Source organism: Crinia signifera, chromosome 12, assembly GCF_055691185.1.
Source record: "Crinia signifera chromosome 12, ASM5569118v1, whole genome shotgun sequence".
NCBI classification, from domain to species: domain Eukaryota; kingdom Metazoa; phylum Chordata; class Amphibia; order Anura; family Myobatrachidae; genus Crinia; species Crinia signifera.
The window spans coordinates 70,761,762-70,783,149 of record NC_139228.1 but is presented as its reverse complement, the minus strand read 5'-3'; the positions used below and the strand labels follow the sequence as shown (position 1 = coordinate 70,783,149).

General features: G+C 46.8%; 1 protein-coding gene, 1 long non-coding RNA gene and 1 other non-coding gene across 3 annotated transcripts; 2 read left to right on the top strand and 1 right to left on the bottom strand.

Annotated features, from left to right (window-relative positions):
- Window positions 1-10,056: 10,056 nt before the first annotated feature.
- GLRX5 (glutaredoxin 5) lies at window positions 10,057-15,691 on the bottom strand. The gene is made up of 2 exons (XM_083167667.1): window positions 15,382-15,691; window positions 10,057-10,556 (listed from the first exon to the last, which is right to left on the bottom strand). Exons 1-2 carry the CDS (start codon window positions 15,638-15,640, stop codon window positions 10,378-10,380), a joined length of 438 nt encoding a protein of 145 aa, XP_083023793.1. The 5' UTR covers window positions 15,641-15,691; the 3' UTR covers window positions 10,057-10,377.
- On the top strand, window positions 15,624-20,009 carry LOC146050588 (uncharacterized). Its single transcript, XR_014466339.1, has 2 exons — window positions 15,624-16,999; window positions 17,633-20,009. It is a non-coding gene; the product is annotated as an uncharacterized LOC146050588 (long non-coding RNA).
- On the top strand, window positions 17,300-17,564 carry LOC146050935 (small Cajal body-specific RNA 13). The gene has a single exon (XR_014466384.1).
- Window positions 20,010-21,388: the final 1,379 nt, after the last annotated feature.

Genomic DNA, 21,388 nt, shown 5'->3' with positions numbered 1-21,388 from the left:
TATTTAAGTTCTACATGCATAACCCTCCGAGGCACTTATGTATTATATAGCTTCCCTTCTGGATTTGTAACTGCTATGCTATTACTGGTGCCTGTCCTTATGTTTCCCCCCTATATCCCTATAGATTGTAAGCTTGCAGCAGGGCCCTCCTACCTCCATGTCTGTCTGTTGTTACCCAGTTTGTCTTATCACTGTCTACTATTGTAAAAAGCGCAACGGAATCTGCTGCGCTATATAAGAAACTGTAAATAAATAAATAATAAGTCCATCTGTGGTGGCTGTCATACCTGTCTGTTGATTCTTACGTTTGGGTTCCTTTCAACTGCAATCCCTGGTCAGCCCTACTTTCCCCAGTCAGACGTTGGCAGCGGTGACTCTTGAGGTGGAACTGCTGCATACAGTATTTCAAAATTCAAATTGGGGAGCCACACCAACTGCCAGTGAGACAGTTTGGAAAGGCAGTTGGTAGCAGTGGGTGTGGCTCCCCTATTTGAATTTTGAACTGGGCAGCAGCCCTTCCTCTGGAGCCGCCCCTAGATACTGGTGGAATTTACAGGTCGATTGCTTTAGGGGTTTTCTTGATTATAGACCACCACATGTCAAGTAGATAGGCAGAATTAGAGAGATGTCAAATGTATAACGTTAGCAAATTTACTGACATGTCACTGAATAAACTGGGGTCAAGCAACATGAAAATAACAGTGTAGCACAAACGTTTGTACATAAAGATAAGGTAATATAGATAAACGCTGTTATTCTCTTCTCTCCAGATGCTTTATTTTTCTTTGCTTTTTTCTTTTTTTTTTGAACTGACAACCTATTTCTTTATCTCTGCTGACGGCTGTTCCCTGTGAGAATTGCTATCTCCTATTAGCAGTCAGGGTGTGTAGGGGGGAGAGCAGAGAAGGAGATAAAATATGTCCTATTAGTAGGGAACACAATCCAGCAGAACTCAGATGGCTCATTCTGCGGGTAGGGGGGGTGATCGCTGCCAACGCCGGTTGCAGTTATCTAGCCGGTGGCAAAGAGGTGTCATATCCGGGACTACAACCATCAACATTGTACTGTAAGTCTGTACCCAGTCCTATCACCAGTTCTGTTCCGGTTGTAATGGTAATAATAATAGACTGTTCAGGATTAGAGATGTACAATACTTTTGCCACCGACGGGGGAGAACAAGATGGTTTCCCTCCATCGATGGCACAGCAAAACCGACATTTTGCTTTTATTTATTAACAGTTTCTTATATAGCGCACACATATTCCGCAGTGCTTTACAGAATACAGTTGAACATTCAGACCCTGCCCCAGTGGAGTTTACAATCTATATTCCCTACCACATGTACATGTGGGTTAATTTTGTTGGAAGCTATTTGACCTGCCAGTATATTTTGGATTGTGGGAGGAAAACAGAGTACCCGGAGTAAATCCACGCAAACACAGGGTTTTTTTTTTGTTTTTTTTTTAAAGTGTCAGGACATGGAGCATAGCTCCGCCCCCCAACACCCACAAAGCCCCACCCTGTGTTGTGATTGGCCCACAGGCCAATTAGTAAAAAAAAAAAGGATGACCATCGATAGGTAAAATCATCGATGGTCATCCATTGCATAGTTTAACACTAATGATGGCCAGTTGCACTATTGCCATCGATGGTAACCATCGACGGCAATGGCAACGATGACTATCCCTATTCAGGACTATTCATTGAGCCCTAATGACACGCAAACAGCAGCTTCCCCCTGATTGAGGAGCCCATTTATCATTAATCACTTATTCATTGTGATCTGGGTGTGATATTAGCACCCTGATCACATTGCAATATGCTCGTCCCTGTGATGTGCTCAGTGAGCTGCAGGGGGTGCTGCACATGCACAGAGGCCATTTCCATTGGGGGGAGGGGGGGGGCAGGGAATCTCTCCGGAATTACAAGTCTCCGGGGGCAACCAGCATCTCTAGGGATGCTGGATATGCCCCCAGAGTGATGTAACAGGGATTCTCCTAGGTTACTCCCCTTGATGTTACACCACACCTACTTTTTGAGTGTCAACGCCTATCTTCTCCTCCCCTTGCTCTACTGGGGCCTACACATGGGGCAATTTCCGGGCAATTTCTAAGCGATCTCTCTTGATCGCTTAGAAATTGCCCCTAAATTGCTCCATGTGTAGGGGCAATTAGACATAGGTCACTGACGTGGGCCACAGTGGTAAGCAGTCTGTCCTTTAGGGGGTAGGGGAGGGCATAATGTGTGACGGCTACTCTGCCCGCTTATGTATATACTGAACTGAAGTCGCTAGCCCGCCTAAAGGAAAGTCTATTAAAAATATATCTATGATGTAAATAACTTACAAAGAATGATGAACCCAACACACGTCTCGCTCTATCTTGTAAGAGCGACAACAAATAAAGTGGATCCGAGAATGAGAAATTACAACCGCCTAGAATAATGTGGTATTAAATTGGAAAACAAACAAGCAATGATAGAGCGGTGCTGGCAACAAAAACACCCCGTTTATTAGCGAGGCTGAGCAGGTAGAATTCCGACTCACGGTCAATTACTTGAACTAACATCAGTGGTTTGAGAAGTAGATAAGTCTCAGAGCTCATTTAGAAGCTCCTTGATAAGCTAGGCGTGAAATATGAAAGGATGCACGTTTATGGGCTGAAGTAATTAGGGAAAAACATTTGTTCTCCGAAACTTTTTGCATTAGACAAAATCGAGGTTTGTATAATCCAAACCCGATCTTTCATAACTGCCTGCAAAAATGACTGCATCAAATTAAACATGGCTCAGGGGTACGATTCCTGGACTCAGTGTTACGTTGATATAGCCGCTTCGAACACGGATTGTCCCATTTATATCAGGCTCTAATTAAAAAATGAGGCTTCAGAGGAGATCATGTGTAAAATATGCTGTATATATCATATTTTGTGTTATATAGATGGGCAGGGCAGTAGAGGGCCTGGTAGGGCCCAGGTACTCTTCAGTGGGCGTGGTCTAATTATGGGAGGCGTGGCCATACACCCTTTGAATAAAATACAGGGGGGGGAAGTGCTTTAGTGCCTAGCTATATTGTAGCCTAGGGATGGGGAGCCTTCGGCCCTCCAGCTCTTGTGGAACTACACATACCAGCATGCCTTGTTACAGTTTTGCTATGTGGTCATGCTATAACTGTTGCAAGGCATGCTGGGATGTGTAGTTCAACTACAGCTGGATGGCCGAAGGTTCCCCATCCCTGCTGTAGCCCAACACACAACAGCATGTGCTGGGTTGAGAAGAGTTGCTGCAGCCAAGGAACACCACCCCCCCCCCCCCCCCCCATCCTGGCCCAGAAAATTAGTACTGCCCCCCCCCCCCCCTCTCTCGGCACCACTGTAAGTAGGTGTGCAGGGCTAATAACATGTGATGGGGGACCACTAAACGGGGCCCAAGTACTGGAGGTATGGCCAGCTATGGTACTTGTGGCCACACCCCTTCCCAAGAAGATAAAAAAATACTATGTGCAGGGTCACAAAGCTGTATAGAGGGATATCTGTCCCTCTGAAGAGCTAAAATGGACCCCCGGCGGGCCCCTCCAAGTAGCCCAGCTTGGGTAATCAGTACCTGCCTTCCTCTTAGGGTGCCCCTAGATGAACTTATATTGTGTCACAATGGTTATTACTGGCTATGTCTGTGACCAGTTTCCATTAGATTGGGCATATCCGGTCTTAAGGTGGTCATACACACGCAGATTTATCTGGTTGGAACAAAAACCTGGTTATGGATGAGAGCAAATGACAGTTGACCATTTGCTTGGAAATGCTGGAAAACTGACAAACTGTCACTCATCCATAACCATGTTTTTGTTCCAGCCAGCCAGATCTGCAGATAAATCTTACTAGTGTATGGGCACCTTTACAGCTAACAGGTAACTTTGACCTGTGGGGCCTACAGCTAATTATCTCAGCAAAAAAAACAAGAGACACTACAGAGGCGCCACCAACCGCTGCAGTCACCGGCTGCCCAGACATGTACAAACAATTACAGGTAGATGGTTGGAATTATCCTCAGACAGATGGCAGTTAAATAACGGCACACAACGCGGTGTTTCATTACCAAAGGCTAGTACAAACATGAATATAATTAGGCAGAATGTGGACGGGTCATTCCATTTAATTAAATTCTAACAATGTTTGTTAAGTATCTGATTACCTTGTGGTTCAATGCTTCTACCGCAGTATGTATGTGTTTAATTGCATAATTAATGGCTACATAATAACACCAGCAGTTCACAAGAAAGGTTAATGGAAAGAATATTGCTTCAAGGAACGCAAAATGACTTTGGTGGTTTAGAAGTTGGCGTTTCATAGTACACAGCACTCACTGGACACCCGAAATTGAATACTTCTGCTCTAAACTGCTTCCTAATTGGCCAGGCGATTCTGTAGAGCTTTGAGCACAACAAATTAAATATTACAGCTGTCCAAAAAAGGCCGGCGACTATTTACCGCCCGTATAAACGAGCTCAGTAATGTATCAGGCTACACAATTATAGCCCATTTATATTAGGTGGCAAATGACAGCTACACAAGGTCAACCGATCGGGGATCCGGTCATCTGTCGTCAAAAAAAAAAAAAAAGGTAGACACTAGATATATAGAATAGGTCGACCCACCCAAAAAAGTTGACATGAGTTTTTCAAGATTTTCTGGGGAGGGGGGAGGACCGACTTGTTTTCACTTCATGATCAAAGTGGGCACAAAGTTAGATTCTAATAGTGTGCCAAAGCATGCCCCAAGCATGGTGGGCACAGCGTTACACTTATAAGGTGCCCATGTCATAGACACCCCACAAAATTTTAAAACTCATGTTGCCTATTTTCATGTCAACCTTTTGCTTGTGTCAACATTTTAGTCATTGTCGGCCTAAGGAATGTCAACCTTTTTGGTGTTACGACCTATTCACTGTCGACCAATACTGTTCGACCTAATGATCCACAAACAGATGAACGGTCAACATCATAATAATCAACATATTTGGGGCTGAATCTTGGATATTTCATGTTATATGACCACGATCAGTACAAACGTGTGCGCTCGTCATGCTTCGGGCAAAGTTACTGGGTATGGGTCATTGGGTCGACCAAATTTAGGTCGACACACATTGAGTCGACCACTGAAGGTCGACAGTACTTAGGTTGACACCTGAAATAGGTCGACATGTCTAAGGACGACAGGGTTGTAAAGTCGACACAAGCATTATTGTTTGACAATTGGAAGGTCGACAGTCAACATGTTTTTCATCTTTTAATCCCAAATATCGACACAGTAGACATGCGCACTGTAAAAGTGAACCTCTGCGCTCACCATAATTCGGGCACTATTTTATTCTCCCACCACACCGTAGTGGATGGAAAATACCACGTGTTGGCACCAAAAAAAACCATGGACTTATGTAGACCTTTTTGACTGTCAACGTCCCCTATGTCGACCTAATTCTTGTGTCGACCTTCCAACCTTAGCCATTTCAGGCAGGGCTGCCACTAGGAATTTTGGGGCCCAGGACTGATTTCCGGTCCTGCTCCCTCATCCCCTCCTACTGAACACAGCAGATCCCGAAGCACAGGCTTCTTCAATGCAGGGCTCCGGCGGCCAATTAAAATGCAGCACTGGCTGGTGAGCCAATCAGAGCTTGTGTACCAGCAGCCACTCTGATAGGCTAACGGTGCACAAGCTCTCACTCAAAAGCCGGTGCAGCATTTTAATTGGCCGCTGGTGTCCTGCATTGATGAAGGCTGTGCTTCATTTCAGTGCACCAAGCGCAGCACAGCGGAGGCAGTCGGGGGGAGGGGGGCGGGGGCTTCCAGAGGCCGGGGGGAGGGACAGCTGTACCCACAGCATCCCCTATCGGCGGCCCTGATATCAGATGTCCACTAAGCCCTGTCAACCTTCAGTGGTCGACACAATGCATGTCAACCTAAATCGGGTAGACCTAGTAATCGTAAATTACTAATTCCAATAGATGCCCACGTGGAGAGTAAATAAAGCAGATGTTGAGAAAACACGTAAAATCTACAGACATTGACACGTCGAAAATTTGTGCTGGTCAACTTTAGGCACCTAAGGCAATACACTGTCAATTTATTATCCGGATAAACTCAGATTATGTACTATGTTCAAATATATCAGGGGCCAATATACGGAACAAGATGTAATCCAAGTTTTAGGGATTTTTACCAACCGTATTTAATACTAGGGAGCTTGTCCGCTGCAGAGCCTCTTCCTTGTTCCTTGTACAGAACACATAAATATGCAATGAGGACGGTCTACCGGGGCCAAGCTCCCGGACTTCATATAAAGCAATTTTGCCGATAACGATTTAGGTGGAAAATGACTACGGACGTCCGCCTGGAGAAGAACATAATCAGTAAACAAATCAAACCTACGCTGGAAAATGTAAATGATGACAATTTGCATTTTATTCAGACCTATCTGGGAATAGACGCACAGAGCCTGACATAAGACGCGGGCCTAGATTTACAAAGCGGCAGCCTTTCGTAATCCGCCACTTCCCAGTGGTTTGCAGCTGAAAAACTTAAAGCGGTGCTCACGTCATGAATATAACTAGTTGTTTTTGAATGTCAAGTGCAAAAACAGCCACTTTATATAATATATAAATTATATATAATATACCGATTAATGTGCATGAAATAATTGGAAATACTTCTCAACCAACCATGCCCATCATGCTCTCTAATTTCTCTGGAGCAAGTTGCCATGTTATTAGAGATGAGCAGGCAGAGAGGGACTGACAGCTTGAAGAACTTGCCTTATCTACCGTGATGAGGGACTATTTTTTTTTGTAACTTTGCAAAAGAGGAAGGAGGGCTTTAAATCCCTTCCCCATCAGTGGAAAAGGCCCCCATATTAGAGATGGGCAAAACGGATCACTAAAAAGAGCTGGGATCAAGTGATCAATCCGTGCAAAGATCCTGATCTTTTGGACGGATCATCGGTTCACTTTGAAAAAGGGGTTATTTGATAATAACAAAGCATCATTTTTTTACAATCATTTATGGCCATAAACAGATAAATGGCAACCATTGATTGCGTCTGCACCGATGGCCATCCCTAGTCACAGCAGCAGCCTTGTTATTCTCTCTTTCACTTGCAATCACAGCATTGTACTCGGGCTCCAGAGTTTTATTACATCTTAGCTGCCACAGGTGGCAGTGCTGAGCTCAGGCAAACGCATTGTAATGAAAAACGAAAGTAAAGGAATGACGGTTCACCTTTTTGGGGATCGGCAGCTCACTCGCTCTTTTATGTGATCTGTCCAAAGGATCTGCTTGGTTCACAAACGAACCATCTCTACCCATCACATCACAGTAGTGCTATATGCGGGCAGCATACAGGTAATCACAGCTTAGTTCACACTCCTAAGAAAGGTCCAGTGGTCCCCACACCCCCTGCCTATCACTTGGGCAGCAATTCCACCAACAGGAGCAATGACCTCCTGCCCTGGAATCAATGGCATCACAGACACTACTGCATGGAGCCAGCTAGCAGGGATTTTTGCTAACAAAACTGAAAATAGGTTTCACATCCATCTGCTAAATGTTGGTCCAATATACGAATTACTTTTACACACGTGTGGCTGATGTTCTTCCTGGCTTTGAGGCATGGAAAGAAAAATGGAAGTCATTGGATGGATGTGTTCTGAGAGTGAATGTAGTTTATTCCTGGATCCTAGGGGGGATCGCAGCCCAGCTCCGCCCCCCTTCGCATACATAATTATTGCATATGTTCTAACATATGCGATAATTATGACAAAGGACAGCTCTTGCGTTAAGAGCTGTCCTTTGCGGTGAGAGTCGCCGGGTCCCAGCGGCTCCCCCCCTTATCCGGCGCTGCTGCGCCGGGCTCTCCTCCTCCCTGCACCCGGAAGAGGATCATAGTGCAGGGAGGAGGTGGTCACAGGTCCGGGCAGCACAGCTCTGTGCTGCCCGGACACAGGTGAGGGGGAGGGTCGGTGCGGGGCGGCGGTGGGTGCTTAGAAGGTATTCTAAATCAGAAGCAAAATTTTTAAATTGTAGTATATGAAGTCTGTGGGCAGAGGGAGCCTGATGTGAATGGGTGACAATGCATGGCAGTTCCACGACGATGGAGCAGGCTTTGTCACTGCGCTAGGTCCCAGCAATATTTGTAAAGAGAAAAACGAAACAAGTGAGACTCACCCTTCACAATCCAAGTTAAATGTGGTGCCATCATTTTCCACTAGAGGGCAGCATATACTCTCGCTGTAGTGAAACTTCACACTGTGTTTAATCGTACAATAGCTCACATGCTTGTATCTTTATAATGCCAAACCCAGCAATTCGGGTGTGGTGTGGCTGGTTCCTTAAGAGGTTTTACCAGAAACATATCCACCTACCTGATTTTTATCTATCTGCAGTGTTCTATACAATTACGGGGTTGTTGACGTGTGGACCCGCAATTGTTTCCCAATTAAGGGCCTTTCTTTTCAGAAAAAAAAATTCCCGTTTTCATACAAAAACACACAGTATCAGGGATAAACTCCATCCATTCGTTATAAGCATTTTTAAGTATCTCTTAAATGTATCAATCTGCTACTGCTTTGGTTTCAGAGAAATCAGGGGGGACAGACAATGCATGTGTTGTATTTACCGCAGTTCCCATCTTTCCAGCCGGAACTGCAATCTTCTCAAATGTATCAAGATCCGAAATCATTTTACATTCAGATCTTGTTCACCACAACTAAAGCTGGCCATACATCTACAGATCGATTGTGTGATTGGGCTGGTTGGAACAAAATGATGGATGAGAGCAAATGACAGTTGGCCATTTGCTTTGAAATGCTGGAAAACTGCCAAAAACGGTCACTCAGATACTACCAAGTTTTTGTTCTAACCAGCCCAATCTGACAATCGATCTGTAGATGTATGGCCAGCTTAACGCATTGTTAAAACAGCATTAGCATCTGAAAAGGTAGAGATCCCTCCCCCCAGGTCAGTGAAGAAGCACTTGCCCGCCTTCAGGAACACTTATTGGCCGGTTGAATATAGGGGAGTGTCTTCAATGTGCGAAGCTACTTCTACCACTGTAGCTGCTGATCGCCAAGTCAGCCTCTTTCTGCTCCCAGCACCTCCACTTTGAGACATCCCGGCGGTATTGCAGAATACCGCAACGTGATGTGCGGCAATGTCATCTCACGGCATCTCTCTAATGGTAAATGCGCCCCTTATGGGAGTTACTAGTTATGCTTACCAGAAAATCCTGTAAACCTGTCCTGCATTAGTACTTAGCAGAGGGGCCGGATGAGTGTTGGGTTTTGAGATGAAAGTGAACAATGTGTATTAGAATGCAATAAGTATCTTATGACAGGTATACGGTCGACACATCTAAGGTCGACATGCATTGGGTCGATCACTAAAGGTCAACATGGGCTTAGGTCGACACCACAGATGGTCGATGTAGTCATTAGGTCAACACAAGTATTAGGTCAACATGGGCACGGTTGACAGTAAAAAGGCTGACGTGGATTATTTTTTTTCAGCCGACAGGCGGTATTTCATACCCTACCATCCACTAGGGACAATAAAAGGTACTTGTTTTGTTTCACGGTGCCCGATATATATCGGATGCGATATCTGCCGATATATCGATGCGATCCGCTGCGATTTTTTACCTGTTCATAACCCCTCTATCCACTACGCATGGAGTTGATTTTATATAGCTTGGCGAGCGCGAAGTGCGGCAAGCCCCGCGAGGGGACGCAGATTACTGCACTCGTTACACTATATAAAATCAACTCCATGCGTAGTGGATAGTGGGGTTATGAACAGGTAAAAAATAAAATCGGATCGCATCAATATATCAGCCGATATCGCATCCGATATATCGGGCACCGTGAAACTAAACAAGTATCAATACAATATAGTGGGCCAAACGTAGCGAGGCACAATGCCTGAAGCACCATCCACCTTGCCCATGTCAACCTTTTTAACGCTAGCGCCATTACCCCAGAACAGCGATAAAGAGGAACACATTGAACTCTTCCTCGTATATAAGTAGTTTATTGTCTATAATACATTCTAGAAGGACAAAATCATTTCTCTATAGAACAGTGGTCATTGTCTGACTATTTTACAAGACATTACATTACTCGCTGCACATTGGAAGCTACGGGAAAGCGGAATACCCAATCAGCAACTGAAGAGCTTGAAGTGCTGGCTTGTTTCGGCAGACGTTCCGTAACGCGAGTGGACAATAGAGGACGAGGACAATAGTTCACCGTGGTAAGTAAGGCTTCTGTGGTGTATACGAGACCGTTACATCGTCACTTAACTGCAGATAGTCTATAAAGTGGATGCCTGGCCGGTTACTTTTTCTCTTGACTCGGTGTTGCGTCTAAAAGCGCGGAACGGATTCCCAGTTTCTTTAGTTCTTCTACCAGGTCTCCGTTTTGGTGCATCTGGAGGAGGATGTCGCAGCCGCCTACAAACTCTCCGTTTAGATACACCTGCGGTATGGTGGGCCAATTGGAGTAATTCTTCACTCCTGCAACGGAAGAAACATTGGTTTTAGAGGACTTCGGAATCAGTGCATATAGACAAGAGAAAGAAGAAGGGGAGAGAGTTAAAGTTGTGCTACAGAATCCAAGTGTCTGATTCTCAGAGCTCATCAAATCTAGCAGGAATGTACTTGGCAGGGCCTAGATGGGAGGTATACCCAAGGCCGGAGGTTTCTCCGGTACTTGTGTATTATCACGGCGCCCAAGTTTCTTACGTACGGCACCGTAGGAAAATCGCATCGCACGGGCCATTGCAACGGCCGTGCGATCAGATTTTCCTATGTAATTTATTCACTGCTCTCTTAGCCCCGGGGGATCGCATCGCACCTCCCGCATGTGTAGGGTGTACGACGCCATTACATTACCTATACAATTATATCATTGTATGACACACAATGAGGTTTTAGGCACCAACCCACTATCCACGTCACCGTGAAGCGTGGCGAGCGGAGGCGGAACACGTCCTCCAACCTTTTCATACCCTTACTATCCACGTCGGCGTGGAGTTGATTTTACATAGTGCGGCGAGCGCAGTGAGTCACCGAGCCCGAAGCGTGGCAAGCTCCGCAAGGGGACGCGGATTACTTAACATGTATTCCGCGTGCGTTTGCCACGCTTCGGGCTCGGTGCCTCACTGCGCTCGCCAGACTATGTAAAATCAACTCCACGCCAACATGGATAGCAGGGGTATGAAAAGGTCGAAGGACGCGTCCCGCTGCCGCTTGCCACACTTCGGGGTGGCGTGGATAGTGGGGGGGGGGGGGGTCCATAAAACCTCATTGTATGTCATTATTGTATACCTAATGGCATTGTACACCCTATACATTATAAATAAAAGAGCACTGAATACATTACATAGGAAAATCGGATCGCATCGCACGGCACTTACAATGGCCTATGTGATGCGATTTCCCTAATAGCTTAGTGGGCGCCGTGATAATACACAAGTACCGATTCTCCTGCTGCATGGTAACACGTAACGCAGACTGGAGTAAACAGCCGGCCCAGTCATTGGGTTAGGTTACAAGCAATAAGGGCCAGAGGCTGGGGAACAAGCAAGTGTATTTCAAGGGCAGGCGAAGACCTTGCTCCAATGGAAACTTAATGGTGACAGCATCTGATCTGAAAATATCTCACGGTCATTCTTTGTTTTTGTTTTTTAAAGCCAAAGAATGTCCACAGCAAAAAACATCATACGACAAATGCATAAACATTAAACAATGTATACACGCAAAATATATTTAAGCATTCCACCTAAGACAAAAAATATAGGGAAAGTTTTTTAAAACTTCTAAAAATGAAAAGTGATGCGGTCTATAATTCTGTAGGGTGCAATAGAGAAATTATAGCTAGAATCTCATTAGTTGCTATGGGCAACGTTGCTACTTTTGACTTTTAGAAGCGCTAGTAAATTTACTGCTAAGAGGGGTGTTCAATTTAGCAATAGTCACATGTTTTTAGGGCAAATGAGATGCGCCCATTTCATTATCCACGCCAATTTATTGTGAAAAATCCAGGACGGCAAAAACCATGTTGACCGTGAATTTGCCACAGAGTTAAGGGTTTTGTTGTACGTGCGGACATTTTCGCCTAATTTTGGGTCAGTTTTCACCCAAGCCAAAGAAGAAGAGTGAAAATGTATGAGGAATACACTGGAAAACATGCGAAAATGCCCATGATTGAATACAGATCGGCAAATCATTGCAGTTGAGCCAACTTGGCTGCCTTATCCCGGAGGTTGCAGACAGAAACCCACTAAGTATAAGTATGACCCCCAAAAGATCTAACAGGTCAGCACTGTAAGCTGGTTGTAGATTAGTGGAGATTTCAGGGGATTTAAAGGAATCACATATTGGTGGATGGAAGTCACACTTTGTATGTGATCTTTGGGAACACCATTAAATATTACATGTATTATCAAAGTTTACTTTACGAAAAAGAATAAGTATCACTAAAGTAGGCCGTTACGGTGAACCGTACTGCCGTAAGTGCTACGATAGGCTACCGGTAGTCCATCTTCCCAGAAACGCACTGCAGTACAGTGGCACCTTTGTTGTACTTGTAACCTCACTAAACCAAGAGGAACCTGGAGGCAGATTTACTAAAGCCTCTAAAATTAAAAACGCTGCTGTTGCTCATCTATAATTTTTTTCTTACAGAAATAATACCTTGAATCTGATTGGATCAAACATGCATGGCGCTTCAGGGAGAGCTTTGGAACTGCCCAGCATACCAGTCAGAGCTGGCCATGCCCCCTACAGTGATGTAAAAGATGCGTCTTCAGGACACATCCCCTTTTCAGGAGCGCGCAATACTGAACTACTGATGCCCAGATGCCCTGCCCCACTCCAGGCCTGGAGTGAACACTAAAGCTGGGTATGTACTAAACAACATGTGTACCCAGTGATATCACGGACAGAAGGACCCGACATAGGCAAGTGCATACATACGGGAGTGGCCATGGGGCATTCTGCAGGGGATCTGGTCGGTTGGTCAACCATAAGTTGGTCGAGAGTCATTTGGTCGACACCACTAGGTCAACATACTGAAAGATCGACATGGAACAAGGTCGACAGAAGCATTAGGTCGACATGGGGGTTTTAACCCGCAGCGCGGGGATGTCGTGCTACGTTTTAGTGTACATGTCAACTGTGTCAACAATCGGGTCAAGAATCAGTGAAAAACCTCATGTCGACCTTTTGATTGTCAACCTAGTGGTGTCAACCATATGATCCATACCCTTCTGCAGCATGGCCCTGTAAAATGCACAACATTCCCTTTACCCTTCATCTCATTAATACAGAAGCACATTTTGCATGCTGTAGCAAGCAAGTCTGACAGTAAAGCAGGTAGCAGCTGGGGGCCACAGGTGAAGGCTCAGAGGGCCCTATGTTGCGCAGAACTCAATAAAGGGGTTTGGACTGACCAGTTTGGATCTTTTTCAGATAGTCAGACGTCGGGGAGACAACGTAAACTAAGTATTACAGCTTGTACCGAGACCCGCTGCTCTATACTCCTCGCTCACTCTCTCCTCTGTCACCCCTGCCTATCTTCCCCTTATCTATACATTGCAAGCTTTCACTAGCTGTGTCCTCATCTCATGTGCTTTTCCCTTCCTCCCTGTACGATCTTCTCCCCACTGACCAGCCAACGGTTGGGTGTCACAGCCGACACTCTGTGGTTGGGACTATATATTTCAACAACGTTAGTTTTCGATGACATGTTCTGAAAATTCTTCTGCACTGCCGTCTTGTTTTCATGATTACTACCAACGCACTTTGTACCGGTGGTCAGGATGCCAGTGGTCAGAACACATCCCGATATGGGTTAGGCGAGTATACTCAGGAAAAGAGAAATGTTTTCCCCCCAGCACACCAGAAACTATAAGCAATTATGGCAGAACAATCAATTATATAACCCAGCGGGGGTGCTGATCATGTAGCATTAGGGACCACCAATATATCAGAGAAGTTATAGCACAGACTGGTGGCTTATCCATATATTTGCAAATGTATGCAACTAATGTCTCAATGTTCTATGATTGTGTCGTGTTCAAGTCTTATTGCTGATACCTCTTGATGCGCTGATGGGAAAACATTTCTCTTATACGAAAAAAGATGACTCAGGGCTGGGAATGTATTGTAGGTGCCGGCTGTCTCTGCTAAGGTCGGTGGTAAAAATGTATAGTCACAGTTCGTCAGCTGTTATAGGCAGATCTTGATAGGATGCCATGTGAGCAAGCATTGCACAATCACACACATAATACTCCCCTGTCACTGGGGACACATCAGGTAGTACTAGGGTGCGATTACAGTGTAATAAGCTATAAGAATCTATATGAAGCACATGGCAAATTCACACAATAAACAGCACAGAGCAGTAATCTGCTCAAAGTGCATTTATGTGTAAAGCCGGCAGCTGAAGAGGGAGATGAAAATGCTTCAGCCCATACAGTCTGTCCAGTTACTGCCCTGCTGGACCAAACACAGGCTATCTTCATAGAGGTCTCCCCAACCGTCTGTCCCTCTTCCCCAGACAGACCCCGTTCACACCACTATGCTATGAAGGCAAACGATATGCACAATAACACCAATGACATTATTGTGCAAGAGCCACCTCCCCCCTCTACTATACAGGTCTCCCCCAGCCACACACCCCCTCCCTTATACTATACAGGTGGCCTCCCCCAGCCACCACCCACCTCCCTTATACTATACAGGTGGTTCCCCCGTACTGTGGTGGTCTCCCCTGTACTGTACTGATCTCCCCCCAGACTATTCAGGTCTCCCACCAGACACAACCCCCTCCCTTATACTATACAGGTGGTCTCCCCTTATACTGTACAGGTCTCCCCACCCCAGAAACCACCCCTCCATTATACTATACAGGTGGTCTCAACCCCCATTACTGTCCTATCTCCCCCTCCCTTATACTATATATAGTAGCCTCCCCCAGCCACCACCCCCCTCCCTTATACTATACAGGTGGTCTCCCCCCATACTGTACTGATCTCCCCGCCACCTCCCCCCTCCTTATCCTATACAGGGTGGTCTCCCCCCATACTGTACTGATCTCCCCCAGCCACCTCCCCCCAGGGCTATACAGGTCTCCCCCAGCACCACACCCCCTCCTTTACTATACAGGTGGTCTCCCCCCATACTGTACTGATCTCCCCTAGCCACCTCCCCCCAGGCTATACAGGTCACCCCCTCCCTTATACTATACAGCAGGTGGTCTCCCCCATACTGTACTTATCTCCCCCGGCCACCTCCCCCCTATACTATACAGGTGCCCCCGGGGAGGTCTGCTCACCCTGCCGGAGCTCCTGGTCCTGCAGCACATTATAGGCCGCGTAGTCGTCCACTCCGTGCATGCGGAGGATCTGCACCACAGCGTTGCTGAAGCCGCACATAGGCTGGGCCGGCGTGCCCTTGATGAACACGACCACCTTGTCCTTCTTCACCAGGCCGTCCAGGTGCTCCCGGGCGCTGGTGTCCTGGCTGAGCAGGCGGCGGCCGAGGGCTGCGGGTCTCCGGAGAGCCGCGGACACACGATGCAGGCACCAACTCATCGCAGCGCCGTAACGCGAGCGCGACCTTCGCGAAATGTCCCAACCGGGCTCCCGTCCTCCCGTTCACCTCACAACCCCGCCCACAGTCACAGCTATTGGCTGACACGGGGTCAGGAGGTGTGGCTGGATCTATAAGCTGAGTATTTGCGGCGGCAGCGAGAGAGTGTGTGTGACTGTGCTGGCCGGCCCGGCTGGCCTGTGAGAGTGAGGACGGAGCAGCGAGGGCTCAGGGAGCAGGGAGCGGGAGGAGGCATGCGGCTTCTCCCAGCGTCCTGGTGCAGATCGTGGCCGGGGAGTAGTACGAGTACCGGATGGGTGAGGAAGTACGCAGCGTAGCCGGCCACTACCAGGCTGGTGTGTGTAGGGTGGCCGGGGAATGTGCAGCGTGGATAGGTCAGTACCTGGCTTGTGTTTGCTGTGTAGCCTGCCGGTGCCCGGTGTGGGGGGTATATAGCGTGGGGGGTTTGGGAGTATGTAGCGTCGACTGGTCAGTGCCCGGAGAGGGTTTTGGAGTATGTAGCGTGGGTCGGTCAGTGCTTGGAGTGGGGGTATGTAGCGTGGGCCGGTCAGTGCCCCAAGGGGGTTTGGGGGCATGTAGCGTGGGCCGGTCAGTGCCCGGAGGGGGTTTGGTAGTATGTAGCGTGGGTCGGTCAGTGCTTGGAGTGGGGGTATGTAGCATGGGCTGGTCAGTGCCCAGAGGGGGTTTGGGTGTATGTAGCGTGGGCCGGTCAGTGCCCGGAGGGGGTTTGGGTGTATGTAGCGAGGGCCGGTCAGTGCCCGGAGGGGGTTTGGGTGTATGTAGTGTGGGCCGGTCAGTGCCCGGAGGGGGTTTGGGTGTATGTAGCGTGGGCCGGTCAGTGCCCGGAGGGGGTTTGGGTGTATGTAGCGTGGGCCGGTCAGTGTCTGCAAGAGGGGTTTGGGAGCATGTAGCGTGGGCCGGTCAGTGCCTGAAAGAGGGGTGTGGGGGTATGTAGCGTGGGCCGGTCAGTGCCTGGAAGAGGGGTGTGGGGGTATGTAGCGTGGGCCGGTCAGTGCCCGGAGGGGGTTTCGTAGCGTGGGCCGGTCAGTGCCCGGAGGGGGTTTCGTAGCGTGGGCTGGTCAGTGCCCGGTGAGGTGTAGTTTTGGGCACTAAAGGCGCTTTATCAAGGGCTGTTGCTAGCTGTAGTCCTGGAGCAAATGTAGCCAAGAGGGGGGGGGGGGGTTTGTCCCATAGGTAGAAGTGGCACCACTAAGCTAGTTATTGTGAAGCTCCTCTATCGATGTCTCTGAACCTGCGGCTGGACTGCCGTAGCAGTCATTGGTCACTGCAAATGGAAGATCCTCATATGTTTCATCATGGTGGATGCGGAAGACATGTCTGTGAGTACATCTGAGATGTGATTGAATTTTGTGTTAAATTTGGAAAAAAGCGTAAATTAAATGTTATGTCAGAGGTAAATTTAGCCGTACTGCAGTGTTTTGGTGGTGGAAGCACTTTGAAGATTGGTAATATGTGGGTGATGATGTGCATTCTGGGAGACAATCCATGGCGGTTATAGATGTCCACGTTTCCAGAGCTGCGGAGAGGTTTCAAAATAACAAAAGGTTGTCTTTCAATGAAAATTGTATAACTAGTTAAACTGTTTGGCTTTAACCAGTTACAGGTAATTGTCCCGGTACAATCTGCAGTCTCGTCTTGGCCAGGAGTTAAATGTACTCGGGTCTCCAGAGTTGCAGAGAGAGTATATTCTAGAGGAAGCCGAGATTTCACTGTGCAAGCTTTATCAGGACGAAGTGCTATGTTCCTCTAACAACCCCAGTTCTGTTGCCGCGGAGATAATAACCTTACCATGTTATTATCAATCGATCAACAGATAGATAAATGCAGATTGATATTATTTACAGAACCAAGTTTTCTCCTGTAAACACTGGAACTGCAACACTGCTGAGATTTCTGTGTGTAGCGGATGCAGGTACACCGTACATCTTTCCTAACTGCCTTTCTCTTTACAGGTGACTCCTCGCAAGCATGGCGGCTTTCATCCCACCAATACAAAGTCTGTAAGAAACCTTGACATCCCCCAGCCTTTTATTAATTTTTTTTTTTTTTTAAACCTGGTATCCCTGCACTATCACAGGATTCCCGTATCTTGCTCATCCATTGGTTTGGCGCTGGTAAAGTAGGGTGTGGTCTTGTGATGGCACTAGCATTACAGCTTTACCCCTTTTACACCAAAATCCTGGATCCTACCTGGTATTTGGAACACTGTTTCAAGCCAGGTTGGATCATGGATTTTGGTTCACACTGCGGTGCTGACCCACCGTGTAAATGGGGATGGCACTTGGAGATGACCTTATCTCCGATCGCCGGGTCCCGGACTACCATGCTGGGGGCAAGCACAGCACCAAGGTGCGCTGCAAGCAGCCTCCATGATCCCAGCCCACGTCCGCAAGGTGAATGGATGCCGCACACAGGCATCCATTACCTCCTCCCTGCCTCCACTGCTGTCTGCACAGGACAGCAGTAAAGGCTGTGTATGCCCCCCACCCAACCTCCATGTGCACCCCCATTGCAGTAAATGGAAGTCAGATGACCCGGCATACCCTCTACCCAAGTCCTGCCCATGTTCTACCCTGGTCAGGACCTGGGTAGAAGTCCTGTGTAAAGTGACACATGGTAACCCCTTTTACAACGCTGCTGACCCGGGTCCACAAGGGGGGGAAAAAAAAGTGATTTTGCGGCGGTGTAAAAGGGGTATAAGTTATGGCTTGGACGGGTGTGCGCCATGTTTGCTTATTGGATGATTAATACGAAACAATGAGATGGCTTATGATCCAATGAGCTTTTCCAAAGAGAGTGGAGTGTTTGACTGCCAGAAAATGGCATCGACCCGTTAGAGAATTGTACACGCAAAGTTCTGTTCACACAAAGTGATGGTGGTTCATGAACTTAGGCCCTGGTTCTGATTGACTCTGTAAGCTGTGAAGCTCGCAGCTTACTGACTCCTTGTAACACCGCCCCGGCGACTATGCAAGTCGCAGGGGCCGTTCGCCCAGGGGCCCTCCACATACGCATAAACCATTATGCACATGTGCAGTAGAATACCATTGGTTCCCCTGTGCAGAATCAGAGCCTTAATGAATTTGCCTTTGAAAACCAAATGGCGTTTTGTGGTAACTTTCTGTTAGTTTCTTATGAACTGACGGCTGTTATGCCAAGAAATTGCAGCGATAACCGACAGAAATGACCACCATCTGATCGATATTCTAGGTAAAACTAACTGAAAATAAGCTATGTACATGCACTTCAACGTTGACCTACAAAATCCTCAATCAGGCGCTGTATACAGGATATGTACTTAAATGGTTATACGTTTTTTATTTTATAGCGCTACAGACCTCCGGTGTAGTTGTGGCTGTACACCTCAATATGCTATAGAGCATGGGTCCTCAAACTGCGGCCCTCCAGATGTTGTTAAACTACAATTCCCAGCATGCCTTGCCACAGTTTTAACACTCCCTTATAGGAAAACTGTGGCAAGGCATGCTGGGATTTGTAGTTTCACCACATCTGGAGGGCCGCAGTTTGAGGACCCATGCTATAGAGAATGCTAACAGAATGCATCCAAACACCGTTCGGACAAAATATCAATAGAAGTTAAATAAATAAATAAATGACATTTTCAGCCTGCTCAAATTGCACTGATCATCGTTTTTTAGCATAAGCACAGTACCTTCTACTGCTATTGTCAGAGCTTTTAAGTCTGAACCGCATTTACTATGCCCCCCCCCCCCCCCCCCCCCCTTAATAATTGGTGTCCTGCATGACTTGCTGCACTAAGAATGCTCCAAGACAGGTACTTTGCTGCGTTCCCAGTGGGACTACACGTAGATGGTGATATGTATGCAAGTTAAAAACAAAAACCCTGTGACACTCGTGTTGACTTTCTGCTTGTGTCAAATCTAGACATCGTCTGTCAGCAACCCAGATATAGCCTGGGACTCCTGATCTCTTCCTGCAATCCATAATCAACTGTTAGACGTCAGAGGGTAACTAAACAGTGGTCATGTACTTGGGCACATGCCTGACAATTGCCTGTTTGTAGTCAGATGGTATTTATGATCAGCTCTGTATTATATCTTGGTGTTACAGCGAAGACTTCGGACTGGAAAAGCAAAACCAGGACAAAACTGAGATATACATGCTGTCCCTATTATATTTATAGGAGTAATACCGGTTTAGGAGTGACGTTTACGAAAATGGAAGTCTTAAGTGGAGAGCTTTCGCATAGAAACCACACACTTTCTGTAATACTGGATGAATGGTTGCTACACCTCCACTTGTAAATGTACTGCACATCTATTTGTATAATAAAGTACATTCAAAATACTTGTTTGGGGTTTTGTTTTTTTGGAATGTTGAATAACCTGTTTACTTCCTGGTGCTTACTACGTTGATGCAGGTGCCTTGCTGAATTCTTGCTTGCTACTTAAAGTGTAAGATTTTTTTCAATCCTTTCCCCTGAATAAAAGCCAGGGTGCCAGATAATTAGGGCAGCATTTGGGAGCTGTTGGCATTCTGTGCAGGCATCATCTATTTTGAGAGCTGTCTGTGACAAACTACTTGTGCAATATTTAGGTGTCTAAAAGGATTAAAAAACTTTATTTTTGCATAGACCTCTACTCAATGGCTAATTCATTCCACTCAGCTGGAAAAAAAAATTTTGGGGAGAACATTGCACTCCATGGCCGTAATAAAGCGGAAGTGGATCAGAGATGTGTATATTATGTAACAGTAGGTGGCAGTAATACTTCATGTATGGGGTTGTTTGCACACATTTATAATTAAGCCCAGTGATTCGTTTACCAATGTCTGAGTTCTGTCTGCCAGTTGGTTTAGTTAATGTGTTGCCCTTGGGTATGACCGTAGCTCATCTGTGTAAATACAGCCACCTTAAATCTTCAGGCCGGAGTTGATTGATTTTCTCTAGCTGAGGGCATTAAGGTGTGACACCAAATCCGCCCGCTGAAGGTAGTGGTGTCCTGTAGATGGAAGCGCTACATATGTATAGTCCTCTCAGTAATTCATACATTTTGGCCCAATATCCATGGACAACGGCTAACGCAGCCTATAGCATTACAGATGAACAGCAATCCTGCCATTTGCACCTATTAAGATGTTTCACCCAGGGCCATGACTCGGGTTTCTGTGGATAGCGATAACCTTGGTCCACCTGCTGGTGTCAAAGGTGTAAGTAAACTAAAACCTGGTTCCAATCAAGTGTTCAGGGTCCTGGGTGGCACCCAGGATTTAGGGGTGAAAGCGGCAACTAATAATTAGGTTCAACAGGTTGTTGTCTTGTTACTGGATGCCCTGAGGTTGATCCTCTTCTAGACAAGTCCGAGCAGGTGCTGGATGACTGCCCAACAGTCGGGATTCCTACGGTTAGTACTCCAATGACATCGGAACCCTGATTGTTTAAATGCCCGACAGTCGGAATCCAAATAACAGTGATATCCTCCCTTGTGGGGGTCCACAACCCTCATAGAGTAAGAATAGAACCTGTGGCGAGCCCCTAAGCCCACAAGGTGCTTCTTTACGCTCGCCCCCCTGTCAGAGCACCGGCAGTTGGTATTCCAATGTCGGGGCAATGACTGTCGTTATGCTGATTGTTGGACCATTCCACACCCAAAAGTAGTCCCTTGTGTATAATTAAAGAAATCCACAAAACATGACCTGCTGACAGTACTTAAGGTGGGGAGTTTTGG